The following is a 21,386-nucleotide window of genomic DNA, read 5'->3' as shown; positions in this document are numbered from 1 at the left end:
TCTTAAAAGCGAGAAGTTTGAGTCTGTAATGATGGACAAGAATGTGTAGGAGGCAAAAAGACTGACAGTGACGAGTTGCTGGACTAGAAGTGAAAATGAGAGGTGACTGACAATGAGAGCATGAGACAGGAAGACATTATCAGGCTTAGACGAAATGAACAGAGAAGAGAGATAATATAAGGAGAGGAGACACAACCAGGTTGAGATATATGCAAAGTCTGTGAGAGTGGGGGGGCGTGGCTAGCAGCCAACGATGGCGGCCGCAGCTTAGGGAGGCTCCTGGGCAGAGGCGGCTTTCCGCGATAATCCGCATCATTATCCTGAGTTTTACTGGCGGAAAGGGGCGGACCGGACCCGGTGTCCGTGTGGCGAGCAGCGTGGAAGTCCTTGAGAGCGGCGGCGGCCCGAACGGACAGAACCACGTCATCGGGAGGCGGAGGAGGAGCTGGGCCTGACTGCAGCCGAGGAGCCGCGGACCCCCAGCGCCAGCGAGTCCGGCCGGAAGTGTCCAGAACGCGGGGGTGAGTGGCAGGAAGCGCCGGCTCACCGAGCGCTTCCCCCGACAACACCGCAAAGCTACCCGCCCATCCGCCCAGACACACAGACGTCCACCACGGCAACCTGACAGCACTCCCCGGTCACACACGCGTCCTCCAGCAGCGCGACGGGAGCTGCGCAGGATCACCCAGTGCCGCCATTACACGGTCTTAGCGAGGGAAGGCGCCGGACCCCGGCAGCAGCCGCCAAAATCGCACAGTGACCAGCAGCGCTATACGGCGGCCACAGCGGGCGAGAGTTAAAGACACCACAGCCTTTCACCGGAATCACCGGGGGCCATACACACGCGGCGCCACCTGAAGGGCAAGAGCCTGGGCAACACCCACAGAACGGGGGCACTGAGGAGAATCGTAACGCGACGGCCCCGGCCGGGGTGAGTCACAACTTGCATCACACCGCACACTGGGAGGAGGCTCAGCGCCAGGCAGGTGCACATTCACCAGGAGAGCGTCGCACCACTACATGACGAAGAGGAGAGGCCACCCCCCACTGCGGTGTCCCTCTACCTAGTCGCAAACTACCACCACGAAAGCGGCGCTGTGCAACCCACGCACGGTCATTCTCTCCAGCGCCATGTCCCATAGGGGCCCTAGAAACAACTCAACCCAGGCCAAGCTGGACAAATTCGCATTTGAGAGGCACTCACCACCCCAAGACCAACGAAAGGCCGCCGGGAAAGCGGCGGAAACCGAGGGGGCGAAGAAGGCCACGCTAGACGATGTCCTAGCAGCGCTGGCCCAAGTGCAAACGACGGTGGGTGCCACGGCGACGGAAGTCACCCTGATAAGGGCGGATCTCCAAAAAATGAACGAGAGGGTCAAGCAGGTCGAGGTGGTCGCTAAGGCGCTGGTCGAAGATGTGTCTGAATTGCAAATAGCAGTAGAGCGGCTGCAAACCGATAACAGACTGCTTAGGGACAAACTGGACGATCAGGAAGGGCGCTCCCGACGCAATAATGTCCGAATTTTAGGTGTGCCAGAATCAGAGGACACGGGGGCTATGGACCTCTACGTGGAGGACTTGGTCAAGACTCGGCTTAAGCCCAAGGGACTCTCCAACTTCTTCTCCGTCGAAAGGGCACACCGCGTTCCAGGAGGCAAGCCAAAGTCGGGGGCCGTACTGCGACCGATCCTGGCTCGGTTGTTCAATTTCCGGGATCGGGACGCCATCCTGCAGGCCGCTAGAGTGGCACCGACCATCCAAATTCAAAACTCGAAGATTGCTTTCTTCCCGGACTATACGGCTGAGGTGTCTAGGAGAAGGAAAACGTTCCTGGAAGTCAAAAAGACCTTGAGAGATAAAGAACTGCCGTACTCAATGATTTTCCCAGCTAAACTACGGGTTTTAGCAGACAAGAAAGTGTGGATCTTCGATTCCCCTGGAGCAGCCAGGGTCTGGCTGGAGGGATGGCAAACCGTTGGACGACAGCGCAAAACACACAGACCGGATCAAGACCGTGGAGGAGGTAGCGGAGCAGACTCGCAAACATCAGGTCGAGCGGAAGGACCGGACCACTCGCCATCCCATGGGTTTGAAGGGGGAGGTGGGAATGAATGAACCTGACCTTGGACACTGGACACTGAGCAATCGCCAAACGCCGAACTAATCCATACTTTCCGCAGCTACACGTAGACGCCGGCATGGCTGCCCCAAGAGCCTTCAGGGAAGCCGCCTGCCTGGGGAGACACTCTCCCCCCTACAAGCAAGTACTCTGGTGTTGGGATGGGTAAAGCACTCTGCTAAGTTGGGGTGGCGGGCAGTTAGAGGTCCGTTAAGCAGGGGGGCAGGGAGGGGGGTTTGTTTTGAATTGTTTATGTTAGGAATGTGCATTATGGGTCAAAGACAATGTTTCAGTACCTATGGGGATCAGAACACGTTGCTTGAAACAGACAGTGACATTATGCCCCCATGATGCCTCTAAACGCTTTGCTGCGCAACGACGCAGCCACTACACCGGTCCTGTCTCTGGGGCACTGCATCATGTCCCTAATCCCACCCGATGGCTAACAATCCCGTCCCGGCAGAGGGGGTGACCCACTCTGACGCACAATGCCCACCTATGACCTTGCTGTCCTGGAATGTGAGAGGTTTGGGGGACAAGGTTAAGCGGGGATTGGTACTGACGGCTATTAAGCGCTTGCGACCTACTGTGGCCCTGTTGCAAGAGACACACCTGGTGGGGGGGGGCCACGAAGGCCTTGGATAGGCGAGGCTACAAAATGTGGGCCCACTCTGCTTTCACGTCCGGCTCTAGGGGGTCGGGCATACTAATACAGAAGAACTCACGTTTCATGCCCCTATCAATTAAAACGGATGATCAGGGCTGCTTTGCGGCCGTGCAGGGACAGTGGGAGGGGAAACTCTTTAATCTAGTATCGGTGTATGTGCCACCTGCTTTACACTCGGTCCACCTCCCAAGACTTGGGGACTTCCTTTTAACACTCCCCGAGGGTGAGACCATACTAGGGGGGGACTTCAACGCGGTCATAGACCAACAACTAGATAAACACCCATCGCCCAACCGGACGGGGGGGGAAACATACTTCCGGCGATTTACCACTGCAATGGGCATGACAGACATTTGGAGACACCTGCACCCGGGCACGAAGCAATACACATTCCACTCAGCGGTGCATGGCAGCCTGTCACGCATCGATTATTTCCTGGCACTGGGGGAGGCCCTTAGTTATGTAGATACCCTGGAGATTCACCCTCGGGGTATTTCGGACCACTCACCGCTCACACTGACGCTGTCCCTACAGACGAGAGCACGTAGGCGCATCTACCCCATGCACGCATCATATTTTAAAATCCCACAGGTTCGCAAAGCACTCAAAGGCACCACGAAACACTACTTCCTTGAAAATGCACACTCAGTACGCTCACCAGCGACGCTCTGGGAGGCCTATAAAACAGTTCTGAGGGGACAAGCCATTAACACCATAACCAGACATAAGAAACAACAGTCGCAGGAGCTAGCCGACCTAGAGATTACGTTGAGGGTGCGGACTGCGGCGCATGAGTCTCATCCTTCTCCAGAGGCCCTGCACGCGCTCACTCTCCAGCAACAGCTGTACAATGATCACCTACGGTTGGTGGTCAAGGGTCTCTTAACGGACACCCAGAACAGGATCTATGAAGTGGGGGACAAAGCGGGGAAAATGCTGGCGTGGCTCGATAGGCGAGAGGGTAGCTCCAGGGGAGTCCAACGTTTGAGAGATGAACAGGGAGTGACACACACCGACCCCAGGCGCATAACAGAACTCCTTGCGTCCCATTTTGAACGAGTGTACACCCCGGCTCGTACGATTACACCGGAGAGTGCCAGGGCACTCTTGGCACCGATTGAGGTGCGGACCCTCTCACCGGAGGCGTCGACCGAACTGGAGGCAGACATCACAGCCGACGAAATCCAGCTGGCCATCAAGGCACTGAACCCGGGCAAAGCATTGGGACCGAATGGGATACCCATAGAATGGTATCAGGCTATGCCAGACACCCTTAGCACGCATCTGCTGGGGATGTTCAAGGACTGCCTGGAGAAGGGTTCCCTTCCACCAGACCAGCGCGAGGCCACTATAATACCAATTCCCAAGCCGGGCAAGCCCCCGGAGGACTGCTCCTCCTATCGGCCAATTTCGTTGTTGAAAGCCGAAGCGAAAATCTTGGCCAAACTTTTGGCACAGAGGATCCTGCCCCATCTGTCCTCGATTGTACACCCGGATCAGTCCGGGTTTATGCCGCACAGGAACACAGCTCTGAACTTGCGGCGACTGCATGGTATCCTGGCCAGAGCTGACGCCATCACCACGCCGGCAGTAATCCTGGCACTTGATGCCAAAATGGCATTTGACCTGGTGGAGTGGGAGTATCTTTTTGAAACGCTGACACATATGGGGTTCGGGCCTCGCTTTATAGCGTGGGTTAAACTACTGTACACAGCCCCGATGGCTCATGTGGTGGCGAACGGCCACATTTCCCGCACTTTTCCGCTGAGTCGGGGCACGCGACAGGGGTGCCCTTTGTCGCCCCTGTTGTTTGCCATCTCCCTGGAACCACTTGCGACTTTACTACGAGCATCCCCCCTCCTCAAGGGTATACCGGGGACTGGGGGTTGGGAGGACCGTCTGTCCCTCTACGCAGACGACATGCTGCTATATCTAACAGACCCAGAGGAGGGTATACCGGCCTTGTTACGCATTTGTGACACGTACGGCAGGATATCCGGCTACACGCTTAACTGGTCCAAGTCGGAGATATATGTCCTCCGGGGTCCGGCCCCGGACCCCGACGAAACTTGCCCGCTGCGACTGGCGGAAACTTCCTTTAAATATCTGGGCATACATGTCACTAAGGACCCGGTCGAATTCATGGAAAAGAATCTGAAGCCGCCCCTAGATAGACTCAAGCGGGATGTGGAATTCTGGTCCGGCCTGCCGTTAACGCTCCTCGGCAGGGCGGCGCTTTACAAGATGATGGCGTTGCCACGCTTCTTGTACGTCCTCGACAACTCGCCCTATCCGGTGCCACCCAAATTCTTCCAGAAGGTAGCAGCTCTAGTCTCTAACCTACTGTGGGGCAACCTCCCGGCGCGAGTGGCACAATCCAAGCTACACAGAGACTGGTATGGTGGGGGCATTGCGCTACCGAATCTGAAGTTGTATTATTGGGCTGCACATTTGAGGCACGTTAATCAATGGATACACGCACCGCACACCGAACCAGCATTTCACTCAGACAGGGAGCAGTTGGGAGCAGATAGTCTGTTAGGTCCACTATATGATCACCGCAAGGTGCGTACTCTGGTCGGCCCCACCAAGTTGACGGTGCAGATATGGCACGCAGCTACGGCAGCTCTGGGCTGGAAGGGGAAAATCACAGGGATGACTCCGCTGTGGGACTCGCGCATGCTTGGCAACCTGAGAAACACCAAGGGTTTCACACAATGGGACACAATAGGCATCTCCGTGGTGGGTGATCTATGGGAAAGAAATGAAGTGATCCCCTTTGCCCGACTAAAAGAACTCTATGAGCTCAACGACAGGGAGCTCTACAGATACATTCAGGTACGCCACGCACTACTTGCAGCCATCCCTGCAGATACAACACTCCCAGAGTCCTCACCACTGGAAGATCGCCTACTCACAGATTGCATGTTAGAACGGGCAACATCCCTCACTTACCGCAAGCTCCTCAACAACAGCCCTGAACCAACATCACAACTGAAGGAGAAATGGGAAGGGGAGGTTAACGACATGGATGAACATGAATGGAACGCAGCTCTTGGGTCCCCTAAAGAAATAGGCATCTCGGCACGCATGCGACTGGTACAATTTAAGATCCTGCACAGGGTTTACTACACAAGGACGATGCTACATCGTATACAAAGGGCGCCCCATCCCTACTGTCTGCGCGGGTGTGGGGAGGAGGGCACGTTCTTCCATACCATATGGGATTGCCCTAAGATCCAGGAATACTGGAGGCAAGTACTCCGTACACTCTCACAGGCACTAAATCACTCCATCTTACCTGACCCACGGAGGTGTTTGCTAAATATATGGGAACCTACTGACCTGACCCGATACGAGCAACTTTGGGTCACGGCGGGGCTAATGGTAGCGAAACGTGACATAGCGCAGCGCTGGGGGGCAGCGGAACTCCCAACCAAGTCCCAGTGGTGCTTGAACATGGATCGAGTGATGCTGACCGAGCGAGCAGTGTACATCAACCGAGCCTGCCCCGGGAAGTGGAATAGGATATGGCTGAAGTGGAATGAGTACAGGGGGGACATCTGCGAACCTTTGCGAGAGGATGATCTGGATGACTCTGATGAGGAGGACGAGGAGGGCTAATCCTGGGCGGGGGTGGGAGTGGGGAGTGGGCCTGAGCGGCTGTAGGAGATCGCCTCTTAGCACTTAGACGGCTGAATCTGTGGGGGTGGGGGCGGTTGGGGAGAGTAGAGGCATGTACGTACGTGGTAGGACTGGCAGATTCCCATGATCCAAAGCGACTCTAGAGATTTATAAATCACTGATTCGTGTCAGACCAAGCTGTCATTCCTAACTGTTGTTGTTATGAGTTTTGTTCTTTTTCAAAAAACAAAAAAATCTCCATCAAAACCTCAATTCCTGCATTGAACAATTGCGCAACTGGCACTTTTATTTTCTCAGCATTTTCTGTCAAGAACTTGATTGTTAAAGTGGTATGATTGTCCATTTTGCTGAAAATCTCTGTTTGCAAGGATCCTCCGATAGCGGCCGGCCCTCGGGGTTGTAGGCATTCCGCTGTGTACTATGCAAAGTGCAATAAAGGTTTTGGAAAAAAAAAAAAAAAAAAAAAAAAAAAAAGTCTGTGAGAGTACCAGCGTTTGTAGGAAAGTGCCGTTTTCGGATTGTCAGCCCCCACTTTGCTCCAATGCTGAGGGTTATGACTCTGGTAGTACACTGGAGCCCAGTGCCAGTGCTCTCTCTCTAAAACTGTTGTGTAAATGGGCAATTTCATTTAACAAGGACTTTACCCCTTTATTAGTCCCTAGTGTATGGTACAAGTGGTACCCAGGGCATGGGTGGTAAAGGAGACCCCAAGGCTTGCAGCCCTGAGTGACCCAATTAAACTACTGACAGCAGGCCTACCATTGCAGACTGCAAGAGCAGTGCAAACTGCTTGAACTCGACTTTGCCCTCACGATGTGAGGAAAGTCAATGTGCTATCTTTGATATATGCCACTCATCCCTAAGGAAGGCCTCTTAAAGCCCATGAGGCAGAGTGCCTTATATCGAAGGTGGGGACATGACCGCCAGGACACTTCCTCTTGCATCCCTCGTGGATGAGCCTACTGCAACACAACTGGGGGGACATTTCACAAGAACCCCCAATCAATATAGTACTCCAATATATACATGTCATGGGAAATGATAGGCATCTCACCCATTGGTTCTCCGATGTGCTTCGCTTTCACACAGCAACAGATCTCACCCCGCTGCAGACGAAGTGGGAACTTGACTAAGGCCACCGATGCACAAACACAGAATGGAAAATAATCCTGTCAAGTCCCTTCATAGTCCCTTGCAATGCCAGATTCCAACTAATACAATAGACATTTTAAGGCATTATTGGGAGGAAGTGATACAACACTTAGCTGCTCGCACTAATTGGTGGCTTTCCAACAAGTTGAAAACATGTATATTAGGATTGTTCACACAAGACAAAAAGTACAGAGCCACTAGTTGTTTTATAGATTTGGGGCTGGTGGTGGCTAAGAGAATCATAACAAAACGCTGGAAATCCAAATATTCACCATCACTAGTAGCCTGGACTCGCTCTGTACTCAACTTGGCGCTGAGTATGTAACAGCCTGAAGTTTGGTAACGTTTGTTTCTGTTGATGGGTTATAACTTGTATGTTCTTTCATAATATATTTGAAGCTGGTGATAATAGCATCCTACGCTTGCTCTCATTTACGGAACTGCCATATTAAGTGAAAAGAACTTTGGACTCACCTAGGTACTCCTTGAGTACACATGTTCATAACTATTATGCGATTGAGCTTACTGATGTAGTTGCAAGTTCAGAAATTACAGAGGTGCAGTCGGTTTGTAAAAATGGACCACTGCATGCATATGGCTTTTCATATATAATGTAGAAATAGCAAATGCTGTGGAGGGCTGTTAAGGAGATTCTCTGAGGTGACACTGGGATTTATGCGGCATTTATGTATGTAGTATTCTGTAGTGAAATGTGTTTTTCTACTGCAAAAATCAAAAAATAGATAAAAAAAAAAAAATCAAAGGTGGAGACATGCAAGTTCAAGCTTATATAACCTTATTGTGCCCTTTCCCATTAAAGGGCACTATAAGTGACAGACATTGACTGGCACCCAGGGTAACCCAAGGTTAGCAGCTCCAGTATGGTACTGCCTAAATATGTTGTGTTTGGTATCAAACAATGTGTCTTCTCACCCTGACACCAATCCTGTGTCGAGGGCGATGAGGCATGCACCCAGGTGGCTACCTTAGAGGCTGCTCACCTGGTTGCCCCAGCTTCTCTGTGCTCTGGCTGGCAAGCCTACATTTCCCACATTTGCTGCCACCAAGACAGGATTCTGACCACCTGCCAGGCAGTGTGATCACTCCCAGGAGTCAGGAACAAAGTCTTGGCAGGAAGGAGGTCACAGCTCCCTCCTCCCAAGCAGGCTAGTGAAGTGGCAGATCAAGGCGGCAAGCTTCAAACGCTGCACGGCCCCTGATATGCATCAGGGCTGACTCCCAGAAGAAGGAAACATCCCTCCCTCTGTCCCAGGCACCTTCACACTTGGTCAGGCAGGAAATTAGTTATTCAAAGAGGTGTGCAATCTCAGAAGGCTATCCACACCTCCAGGGTGAGTAGCCTGGTCTGTACACTAAATTCAGATTTCTGTCATCTTTGCTAGATAGAGGGTTCTGGCTAAAAAAGGTGACCTACACCCCTGGATGTGGTCACCTCAAGGCAGATTAGCTGCAGGGGCTAGTAGCCCATTGACTACTTGCTTGCACACCCCTAACTACCCGAAATCTAGGATTTAATGGACACCCCTGACACCAGAACCTCAGTTCTGAACAACCTGTATCAAAGAGGACAGATGTAGAGACCGTCTAAGTGACAACAGGACTAGCATCAAGCAAAATAGGCATACCCTGCACCTGTGGCAACACTCCTGGAACTGCCCGATTGAGACTCGCTCTAGGCTATCTCTTGGTTCCCCCAAACAGAGGGACCCCTGTGGAAGTCTAAAGCACCATTAGAATGGCCTGGACTCATGGCACTAGTCCCCTGCAAACTGCAGGTAAAAGAACGCTCCAAACCCGAAGAATCACTGGTCATAATATTATAAAATTTTGTTTATTTATCCATCTGCTTGAGCATGAACTTTCAAGGGAACACACATGGCATTTTAGTGCTATTAAAGTGTCTTAGATGACTAGAAAATCTATGGCATTTTCTCTAGCAGCAGCACAGATGAGAGGAGGGCAGTCATTAACGTTCATACATTTTTTGTCTGGTTTGACAGTGCATTTATAAACCCGACAGATTTGCATTGCCAATGTTTATTTTAGTGAGTCCTTAATGCAGTCAGCAAGTGATGCTGGAATCTATGGTGTGAAGTCCAGTAACTCACCCCTGGATGAACAGAAAACTTCTTGGAACAAGGAAATAATACATTGGAGGGGAACCAGTGGCACCAAAGTTATATGGTTTGGACCTGCAAGTATGCCTTTATGAAAGCATCATCTTGTGACTTTGAGCATGCTAAAAACGTAGCTGCTTGGTAAGCACTCACAGTTGAAAACCATGCTAGTTGCTGCATCACCTCAGTAAACAAAAAAAACACTACATTCTTACATATATAAACATATATAAACGCAAATTTCTTGAATTTTGAAATAGTATAAAGAGTGGTGTCCCAGACAGGGATTCATCCATATAGCAAACCAGCCTGAAGTTGGACGCTTGCAGCATCCCCCCTACCATTTTCTAACTGCAGAGGACACGTCAGCCATGCGGCAAATGTAATAGGCAATACTACTGCTGAAGTTCACAGGTACAGCACAGCAATCGCCATTCATCCGTCGTGGTCGCCTCGATGACGTCACGGTGTCTACTTAGACTCTGCCCCTGCGCGCTGTTGTCAGTTCTGACACCACTTTCCTCGCCAGAAGCCCAGAACCATGCAAGACACTGCACACTGGTGCACCTTACTAAGGCCCAAGATGTGAGTCCCTAGAATGGGGAGGATGGGTGGGGCTGTAAGGAATCTATAACTACATATGTCTCTTACAGATCCATTGTTACCGAAGGTAAGTAACTTGTTCATCTAAAAGAAACTGTAGTTCTAGATTCCTTAACTTAGAATAGGTACCCCAACAATACCAATCCCGGAGCTGGGTCTGCGAACTAAGTTCACACGAGGAAGTCCTGAAGACCAGAACAGCCGAAGACGCCGTCTCTCCAGACTTGGCTGTCCAGACAGTAATGCTTTGTAAACGTGTGCAGATACCCATGTGGCTGCCTGGCAGTTGTCAACTAATGGGACTCCATGTCCCAAAGCAGTAGTGTCCGCCATCGCCCTGGTAGAGTGGGCATGCAGTCCTACCGGAGGATCCTTCTTTGCCAAAGAATAACAGATCTTGATACATAAGACAACCCATCAATAGATGGTATGTTTGTGCACAGCCTGACCTTTTTTGGCACCCACATAACCCACGAACAGTTGATAGTTCACCAGGAATTGTTTGGTGCGGTGAAGGTAGAAGGACCGCGCATGTTTTGGGTCCATATGGTGGAGTCCCTCCTCTTCTTTGGAAGGGTGTGGAGGAGGGAAGAAGGTGGGCAGTGTGATGGTCTGACCTATGTGGAAAGAGGTAACCACTTTGGGCAGAAAAGAGGGTCTAGTGCGAAGGACCACTTTGTCTGGATGAACAGCAAGAAAGGGAGGGTTGGAGGACAGAACCTGAAGCTCACTCCCCCTGCGAACAGAGGTGATGGCAAGCAGGAAAGCAGTCTTTTAAGTAAGAAGACGAAGAAGACACTTATGTAGTGACTCGAAGGGAGCGCACATGAGATAAGTAAGTACAAGATTCAAGTCCCATTGGGGCATTACGAAGGGATGGAGGAAAGAGATGAGTAATGCCCTTTAGAAATCTATTTACAATCAGGGACTTGAAAAGAGAAGGCTGATCAGGGAGGCGAAGAAAGGCCAAAATGGCCGAAAGATAGTCCTAAAGAGTGGCCAGAGCAGAGCTCTGCTGGGACAAAGAAAGAATGAAGAAGAGGAGCTCTGAAAGAGGGGCAGAAATGGGATCCACAGCCTTTGCTGCGCACCATGCCACAAATTATTCCATCTACAGGCATATAACTTTTTAGTGGAGGGTCGCTTGGCTGCCAAGATGACATCACAGACTTCAGAAGGAAGGTCGAAGGCTGTCAACTGTCACCGCTCAATCTCAACGCAAGGAGGTGGAGTCTGGACAGGTTCGGTGGAGGACCGTCCCCTGCTGCTGCGACAGAAGATCCTCCCAAAGAGGCAGTCTGAGTGGATGATCAATGGCCATGCTCAATAGCTCTGGGTACCAGACTCTTCGTACCCAGTCCGGAGCCACAAGAATGACTTGTGACCGGTCGCTTTTCATGGAGTCCTATATGAAAGGAATTGCAACAATTCAGGTGGCCTGTGACTGGGTGAGGGACCAGGGCTTACCTATGCAGCATGTGAAAGGAGTACCCTTTATTAAAATGTATCAGTTCCTCAGGTTTCCTCTCTGTCCCCTCTTTTGTTTAATCTTTATCTAGTTCCCTTGATCCAATTCTTGAGGAAATTTAAGGTCACTACATTTAACTATGCGGACGACCTACAGGTTATTTTCACTGTGGATGGCTCTCCTGATTCTGTCAGGGAATTTCACGAGACCATGCTACATATCTGTCGCTGGATGGATTCAAACCATTTAAAACTGAATCCGGGCAAGACAGAAATCATCCTTAATGGTAAAACCAAATATTCTGGGGCCCACACTATTGGCCCCCTGAATTAGGTCTCCCGCCTACTCCCTCTTCATCGGTTAAGAGCCTTGGAGTAATTATCGACAGTGAACTGTCACTGAAAGCTCAGGTGAGCTCGGTGGTATATTCCTGCTTTTACCAACCTCGTTGAATAAGGAAGATCAGCCGGATGTTGATCCAGGTGGTGATAGTACTTGTACTGTCCCACCTGGATTATTCAAATGCCATCTATCTGGGCCTCCCCGTTTACCTGGGTAAACGTCTTCAACTGGCTCAGAATCAGGGTGCCAGACTGATTCACCGGCAGCCTCGCTGGCAGTCAGCTAGGCCCCTGCTAAAACAACTCCACTGGCTCCCTCTTGCTCAGCGAGTAAAATTCAAAGCAGCCTGTATGGTCTTTAAATCCTTTCATGTCCGCAGCCATCAATTTATTAATATCCTCCTGCACAGGTATATTCCTTCCCGCATCCTTCGGTCTGCTAATCTTCAACTTCTGGTAACGCCAACATTCAAACTGCAACGCCAGGGCGGACGCAGGTTCGCTACTCTTGCATCCGGACTCTGGAATTCCCTTCCTCTGGAACTGCGTTCCTGCACCGCTCTTTTGGCATTCAGGATACAGTTTAAGACCTGGCTCTTTTCATCAGCTTAGGCACTCCCCCTCTCCCATCAGGATACTCTGTTAGTTAGCGCCATGAAGCCCCTGGGTGTCCGAGCGCTTCACAAAAAACTGTTAACATAACATAACCCGTGATCAAATGTCCTCTTGGAAACTGCACTGACTGGAGCATGAATTATAGGTAAGCTTTGAAGATCACAGTCATGCTGGCTGCATAATGTGAACATAGCATCACACCTGACGGAACTGGTTAAGGTGGATTTGGAACTCCAGTGTTGCTACTTTCTGTTACTAGAAAGGGGCAGATATACTAGAGTTGGGGCAAATCTTTCAGAAACATGAATGCAAAAGAGAGGGGCCACACTACTCCAAGAGATAGGGTTCCATATAAGACTTAACCATCACAAATAAATTATCTTGGAGACCTGAATTCAATCACCTCAGTTGTTCATAACCTATTTCAGTGTCACACACTCATAAGCACCAATCTTCAAAGCAACTAAAAAGACAATCCTCAATAATCAAATTTAATATAAAAAATATAAGTTAATCAAGAAAAATCAATATAAAACCAAGTAATCAAAATCATTAAAAAATATATCAGAGCTACACAATAACAGGAGAGACAACACATAAGACACACATTTGTAATAAAATATGTTCATTTGTAGAAATCCATTGGAATGACACGTTGTCTAATTTTTTCTCAACATGTGAAACTTTGTTCCTCAAATTCAACAAAACAAGGCATTGACACGTTTGGGTGGGTATCACAGGATAAGACTACATTCTTCAGAACAATAAGAATATATTCCTCCTAACGATTTAAACAGTATTTGCCTGTATTCACTCTAAGGTAAGGCAAGCTCAACTCTGTTCGGGCTTTTCTTTAAGTTTGGAGATGAACCCTAGATCCTATTTTCGATAAAGACGACCCTTAGAATATGTGTTCGAGACATGTAGCAGTAGCCAAAGCCACTAATGGGATGTTCATTATATTTCAATAAAATCTCTTCAACTCAGAAGTTCCTCCTGTGTGGCATTAACGCAAAATCTGTTGTGTTGTAGCAGAAAAGTGCATAGGTGTTAAGGATTTCTCCACTATGAGTTTTAATTAATTCACACAAGTTGCGGGAGATTTTTCTTGATGAACTTATTGTTTATTTATATATTTTTATATTATTTTTATTTTTATATTAAATTTGATAATTAAGAATTGTCTTTTTGGTTCCTTTGAAGACCGGTGTCTGTGGCTCTGAAATACGTTATGAACAACTGAGGTGATTGAATTCAGGTCTCCAAGAGAATTTATTTGTAGCAGCAAATCTTTCAGAGCAGGGAAAGCAGCACGCTTACATTGTGGGTGAATGGGCAGGAAATATCCATAAAGAGTGGACATCATTACATTTTTATTTTCATTCTAAGATACTTCACAGTTTTTTATAGTTCTAAAAGAATTGCTCAGAAGTACAGGCTTCAGAGGTCCTTCAACTGGCAATATTATATCATTATAAACATGTGACTTGTGTTGTGTTATATCTTTTGTTTTTGTTTTTTATTAACTTTGGACTTTTTCTTTTCACAGTCAGTGTGAGCGCAACCCATGCCCAATGGACAGTAAATCATGCCGACTTGCTGCCAATTCCATCTCCTACCACTATCTACCTCTCCACTCCAACCGGTCAGTGCCGAAGGTCCTCTTCACAATGTCCACCAGCCACACTATGGGAGACAGCCTCCGCTTTGCCATCATTAGTGGGACAGGCCACAGTGCTCTTGCCGTCGAGCGTTCTGACCGCTACACAGGTGTACTCACCCTGAACAGCCCAGTGACTGGCCCAGCCACCATCGAGGTGGAGCTAGAAATGACAGAAATGTCTAGGAAGGCACTTCTGGGAAGGCACATCTTTCATGTCACTATCTTTGTATCCCAATATGACTTCTAAAGGCCAACTAAGACAGATCATGGAGGCAACTGGAGGAACAGGATTTGTTGAACATGGTTCGAGACATTGGCCTGAATCGCATGTGCTAGGAGATCCTTTCAAATTGTAAGATCCGCATTTATAGCACTACAGTCAAGTTACTCGCATAACAATAACAATGTGTGAGAGAGCCAGTTTGCTTGAAATCATGTTGGTAGTTTGAAGAGAGGAAAGAATAACAGTGGCAAGGTTATTAAAACGGACTAACCTGTCACCCTTCACCAGGATGTCCCATCTGCTCAGAGAAGGCACTGTGGTCAGTTTCATATCACTGCTGCTTCTGCACAGCTATGTCCTGATCTGTTGATTCCTGAAGAAAAACAATGACAATGTGGCTCCTTTCAAAAGAACTTTATATATATAAAAGGCATTGGGTGCAATTATGAAGGGGAGCAAAACGAATGTGACTGTCATATAACAGAAAAGAAAGTAGAAATAATGGAGGGTAATAGCATTGATAATAGCTAACTTAAAACTGGACAGAATGCAGAATAAAGAGTGTACACCACCAGAGACGGAGCAAGAGACAAAATTAAAGCAAGAAAGAATAGAGTGAGAATGACAACAGAAAGAACGAAAGAAAAAAGGGAGACAATATCACAGGAAAGAAAGAATTGTCAGGGGAATAGGGAATACGTTAGAAAGAAAGAAATGAAAAAGCAAATAACCTTCATTTGTCATGGCATTAAAGAAAATGCACATTAGAAACACAACAGTAAACTGCATAAATCAAGATTGTTTTAGTCTGAAAAAGCAGTTAAGAAGGAGACAGTTAAGACACGTTACTTATTTTAATATGATTTTTGCTTACATCCATTATAGCTAAAGTTTATACCTACGCATTTGTAATATGTACTCCATGAGCGCAACAGAAGAAACAAGTACTGTGCACTCAGTGCACTAACGCAAGGGGGATTAAGAAAATGTAATACGTTCCATTTTGAAACCTATTGAAGTTTCCAATCAAGCAACTGACATTATCTGTGGAACATTAATAAGCCAGAAAAATGTAACACTTTACAGGTTGTATCAAATAAAGAACAGAACTAATAACATGTATATTTGGTGTTGCTCACTTTATTAATTAATGTATGAAATATACCTGTGTCACACTCTTTCAATTGACTATATAGTAAACAGCAGGCCCTATAATTGAAAGTGATCACATAGCAAAGACTGATGGTTTTGAACGTGAAAATAATACTTTATTTTGGGTTGTCCTGATCTCTGAGTACCAGCCCGATTACCTCTGAGGTTTCACTGGTGGATATCACCTCTGTCGCACTTATTATTAAACATATACATCAAACTCTACGAGGATTTCCTACACCTTCACCATCACCTTAAAATATTACCTGGAAGAAATTCAAATATCCCGAGTCGCAGGAGAGACAGGTCAGTTCCCAGCTGTCGCCAGGGGTCTGTTGGGTATTGAGCAGTAGCGTAACGAAACTTGAGGGGCCCCCCCTGCAAAGCACAATGAGGGCCCCCACCCCCAGCGGCCCGGCCCACCACCTACCACTTTGCCCCACCAACAAAAACAAGCAGTCAGCTAACGCCGTATTTTCAGCACTTATCTGTGCATACTTCTAACAGCAAATATAAATAAAATGCACTTTAATTGTCTTCTGGGGCTGCCTGAATGATGAGATCCATGACTGATAATTAAAGGGAACAAAGACAGAAAAGTTACATTACAAATGAATACATACTTCTTTTATGTATAACCCTATTTAGTGCCAAGACGAGGCCTTTCCAGGCTCTTTAAACACATGGCTGGCATTTTTCTTTTGGAAACTTACTTTATATTCCTTTTCATGAAATGAATTCTCATACTACAACAGTAAATGTACAATTTATGAAGTAGGACTGTTATGAGGCAACTCAATGATGCAACTAACGCCAGCGAGAGAGTGTAGTGCTGCCTGTGTGCGCTACAGCACTAATGGGGCCCCTGGAGGCTGGAAATTGGGGGCTGCTGGGGGCATAGCTGCCAAGGTTTCAGATTGCCATGTGTGACATTTTCATAATTTCAGTGTAATTATGAGTGACATTTCAACGACTATGAGTGACACTTTCTTGCGAGTAAAATTAAGCAATGAAGATGATCAATACATATAATCATCAGGAATAACACCACAAAGACCGTTCCAAACAGAGACTACACTGATAAGCGTGGCTCAAATCCACAGGAGTGACTTACAGCACTCACCTATAATTACCTTATAGGAAGTCAGCCGGACAGTGGAGAAGTATAAACAAAAGTCTTTATTAGGCCAAACAACACTCATATGAGAGGGCCCTGTCCGACCTCACTCCTAGGAGTGCGAACGAGAGGACTGACTCTCTGCATCACAGCAATACATTATAATGCAATACAGTAAATGGGGTACGCCCCTTGTGGAAAGTTACCGAGCCTCAGACCAGTGGACAATGCTCTCCTACAGCAGGCATCTGCACCTGCAAGGGATACATTATTATCTCTGCTCAAGGCCATGGAGCTAGGCTTCTGCGTCTCTGGGCATGAGAACATTACAGATAACGAAACGTGTTAGTTTCGGCCACAGTAAGCCGAGAAACGAAAACTGCTGTCTTAGTATATTTCTGTATTCCTGCGGGAGGGGCATGAGCGAGCAGAGCCCGCAAGCACAGAGAGTTACACAAAATGGTGGCACACAGGCTAAGCTAAGAAACTAATATGGTCACGCATACATTTGAATATATGAACTCAGCATAAGTGCATATACGAACTGCATTAGTTAGTCATATGATGCTAACTCGCACATCATCATAGGGTAATTAGGGCATCGAAAAGTGAATTCTATCAGACCCTCCTTTTAGCATCATTGGCTAACTATAGCCTCATTTATTTGCAAAAAGGTAGTGCCGACATCCATTCTAGGGGCAGGACTGTATTTCTTCAGTCTAGAACATCTTCTGCAATAAACATCAACCAACTTGCATCAGCAGGAATTTCAGTAATCATAGAAGTGGCATATTGACCCTGTAACTTCTTTTTCGGACGTATATTTGCAGCACACATTGAACAACATGGAGGGAGGCAATATATGCAAAGGCAGCAGGACAGAATTACACTCACCACTCCAACTAAACCCATCAATATTTTCCAACCCCAAGAAGAAAAGGCACCCCAGAGCCACCCTTGTAGAGACCATGTCCCATTGTCTTGGTGTAGTTCAGTCGCTAATCTATGCAATTTTTGTACTGCCAAGTTAACAGTCGGGCGGAGTCTGGGATATAAACACAGCAAGATGTCCCGATGACGCGACAGGCCCCGCCCCTATCAGCTAGTATGACGTCAAGGACCATCCTGTTCTGGATCGTAAATAATCTCATAGCCTGAACCTCAACAGATATGTTAGTCGTAATGTCAGCCTCAATCAGAACCACCTTTTCCATTACCCTAGAGAGTCGCCTAATAGCTCTACTGTTGAATATAGGGCCCCAGAAAGGAAGCAAACCCTTAGAAAAATCAGTCCATTGTTGATACGAGGTATCCGTCTGATCAACGTCATCTACCTGAAGTTCCCTCCTTTTACGCTGCTCTTGCGGCTGCTCCTGAGGACTGGGGAATCGTCGATGAGTTCTGTGGTAGTCAGAGGGAGCCACATACACGGGAGGAATCATATAAGCCAGGTAGCACACCCCACCCCAACCCTCGGGCAACCATAAGTACCCATTTTCACCGCAAACAAAATAGACACTGGGTGGGGCAATCAAAGAGGGGCTAACGAGCAGGCGTATTGAAGCAGTCACATTACAAGAACTATTTCCAACCTTTATGGGACCCCTTCCCTCTATACAGAAAAATGGAGAAGGACCCACCACAGCCAGGGGTATCAAAGACTTGGAGCTGTCGTTACTCTTAGGGGGATGCCTATAAGACAAAGTGGCGTTCAATTTCATGAAACTATCCCGAAGTCGATCAGTATCATTAGGTGTCAAGAATCGACCCAACTTTTTCTCACATGTCTCTATAAAGGTCTGGTCAAAACGTCCGTCAGTATATATTCGTCCAAGGGAAGCTTAAGGCAAAGGGCGTACTCGCATTGTCATTGTCCACCCCCTATTCTGCAGCCGGGGAGTTAGGGAATCTGGCTGTTGGAAATATTTAACAAGACCTATAAGGGTGTACCATCCCACACAACTATTCACCGGAGTCAAAGGAAGAGCAAGGAATCTATCTTTCTTATAAGCAGCAGAAGGCAAAAGCCCACAAACCCAGCAATCTGTCATGTTGGTAGTGGCATGTGCATGATGCAAAGTCTTAATAAAAACATTGTCTTTATAATTTTTACGTATCATTCTCTCACCATAATCGACAGTGATCATTTTGTGTTCCGGAACAGCAGTAGGTGTGGGTGCAAATGTATGAACGGGATAGTGTTTATCTAGGAAAAACAGTATTCCAAGAGTCACCAGAAAGGCAATTAAAACTATTATGATAACCACTATTTTACCCTTTCGGGGAAGGGCCAACCAGGGGGAATCAGGCTCACGTCTCGGGGGAGCGGCAAAAGGCTGCTCCTCATCAGGAATGGGCCGCCCAAAGGGATACATTTCGAATAATCGTTCAAAATTATCAAAAATAAAAAATAAAAATCACACTATTACTAAAAAAATAGTCCCAGACAATCCTCAACCGGCCAGAGGGGTTCTTCAACCCTTAAAAAGGGATCTTCTCCCTGTGTCCTTCAAAGCCTCACAGGCAGGCTTTTACCGTCCATACCTAACTCCAACGTCGCTGTTCAACAATTTGAAACAAGGGAAGCACTTAATTCGGGCCCCGCGCCACTCTATAGTCTCAAAGAACACAATCTTCGGCTAAACACCAGGGCTCTTACAAGTCCATCCCTACCACTAAATCTTCTTTTTCAGAATGTCCACTAAGCCCTTCTTCCAGTATTTAGTCCATCATATTCCAGCACTGTTGCTTATTTTCTTCGGGGCCGCAAATTATAGCGAGTGCTCCCTGGCACTTCGGGGTCAGTAAACAAAGCAGGTGTATCAGTGGCAGATGCTGAACTTTCCGATATCTCTTCGCTAGCAACAAAAGGAGTGGTAGAGCTCACAGTATTCTCAATTCCGCTTCGCTCTTCTCCAATCAGTGAAGCATCCGAGAAAGGAACATACCTCGGGATATGTTCAGACTCCTGGTCAGCGATGCCATCTTGTACCCATTGATCATAGGGCAACGGGAGTGGGACCCTCTTCACATGAGAGGCATGGGTCCACGCTTTCCTGCCGTCGATCCGAAGCGCCGTGCGCGTAGTGAGGAGCGCCTGGCGCGGCTCTGACCACCTGGGCTCCAAACAAGACCTCCGCTGATATCTTCGGACGACGACCCAGTCCCCTGGGTGGATGGTGTGTCCAGGCCCCTCTGGCAACGGCTTCAGAGTGTCTGCTACCTGCTGATGAATAGAACGAAGATCTTTAGTCAAAGCATACAGATAATCTGTCAACAAAGGGTAAGGTATTTCAGTAAAACATTTAGGCCTAGGCACTCCCCAGATATTGGCCGGACGGCCGAATACCACTTCATGTGGAGAAACGCCCATTTTTGCATTTACAGTGACTCTCGTGGAAAGCAAAGCTAAGGGAAGTGCATCTGGCCAACGGAGACCTGTACTCTCACATATTTTGGCCATCTTGAGCTTGAGCGTGCCATTAAACCGCTCCACGAGTCCTGCTGCCTGAGGGTGTAAGGCTGAATGAAACTTCTGCGATATGTGCAAACCTTTACTAATTTGTTTCACTAATTCTGCATTAAAGGACGTGCCATTATCACTCCAGATCACCCTAGGTAATCCGAAGCGGGAGAAATACTCCTTTATCAACATTTTCGCAGTAGACATGGCCGTGCAGTCTTTCGTTGGGAACGCCTCCACCCACCTACTAAAAGCACATACGACTACAAGGACGTACTTCAAATTATTGACTCTTTCCATTTCGATGTAATCCATCTGAATCACCTCAAAAGGGAAAGAGGGGGGTGCAAAATTTCCAGTTGGGACAGGGGTACCCTTTCCAGGATTGTGTCTCAAACACACCATACACTGACGAACCAAATTGGTGGCCATCTTAGAGATATTTTTATTGCTCCAAACCGGGTCTAACAATTTGCAAATACCCTTGGCACTCACATGGGCAGGCCCATGTGCCATCGTCACTACTGGAAGGACATACGCATTCGGTAACATCCATCGTCTCTTGTCTGTCACATCTGTCCAACATTCATCCGCATCCAGTCGTCCCTGCCCATCCTTCCATGCTCTCAATTCCTCATCCGTCGCTTTGCTTTGTATGTTCTTGACACTCTGTACCGTGTCTGCGAACATATGAACATCTGGGACCCATCGTGCTGGCCCTGCCACAAACATTCGTGGTAATTTTTCTCTAGCAGTCTCTTTTGCTGTCTCATCGGCAAAAGCGTTGCCTCGCCCGACATCGTCCACTATTGTCTTGTGTGCGCTACATTTTATCACAGCCAATCTTTTGGGTAATGTCAGTGCCGTTAGCAGTCGTAATATCAGTGGACCATGTTGTATACGTTGTCCGTGAGACGTCAGAAATCCCCGTTCTGCCCAAAGTCGCCCATAATTATGAGCCACGCCAAAGGCGTATTGGCTATCGGTGTAAATGTTCACATCCAACCCCTCACTCAACTC

The 21,386-nt window shown here is 47.8% G+C and overlaps 1 protein-coding gene across 2 annotated transcripts in view; it reads left to right on the top strand.

The window, feature by feature from the left end:
• The window catches only part of LOC147677618 (fibulin-7-like), a 163,246-nt gene extending 147,448 nt beyond the window's left edge, over nt 1–15,798 (top strand). For both annotated transcript variants that reach the window (XM_086945271.1, XM_086945272.1), the window contains one exon: nt 14,298–15,798. In XM_086945271.1, coding sequence (XP_086801397.1) covers nt 14,298–14,658 — 361 coding nt within the window. In that variant the 3' untranslated portion in view covers nt 14,659–15,798. The remainder of the gene's footprint in view (nt 1–14,297) is intronic.
• The last annotated feature ends 5,588 nt before the right edge of the window (nt 15,799–21,386 follow it).

The sequence above is a fragment of the Lissotriton vulgaris genome, chromosome 12 (genome assembly GCF_964263255.1).
Source record: "Lissotriton vulgaris chromosome 12, aLisVul1.2, whole genome shotgun sequence".
In the NCBI taxonomy this organism is placed as follows: Eukaryota; Metazoa; Chordata; class Amphibia; order Caudata; family Salamandridae; genus Lissotriton; species Lissotriton vulgaris.
Note: the sequence above shows the minus strand (reverse complement) of the source record. Positions and strands in the feature narration are given on the sequence as shown.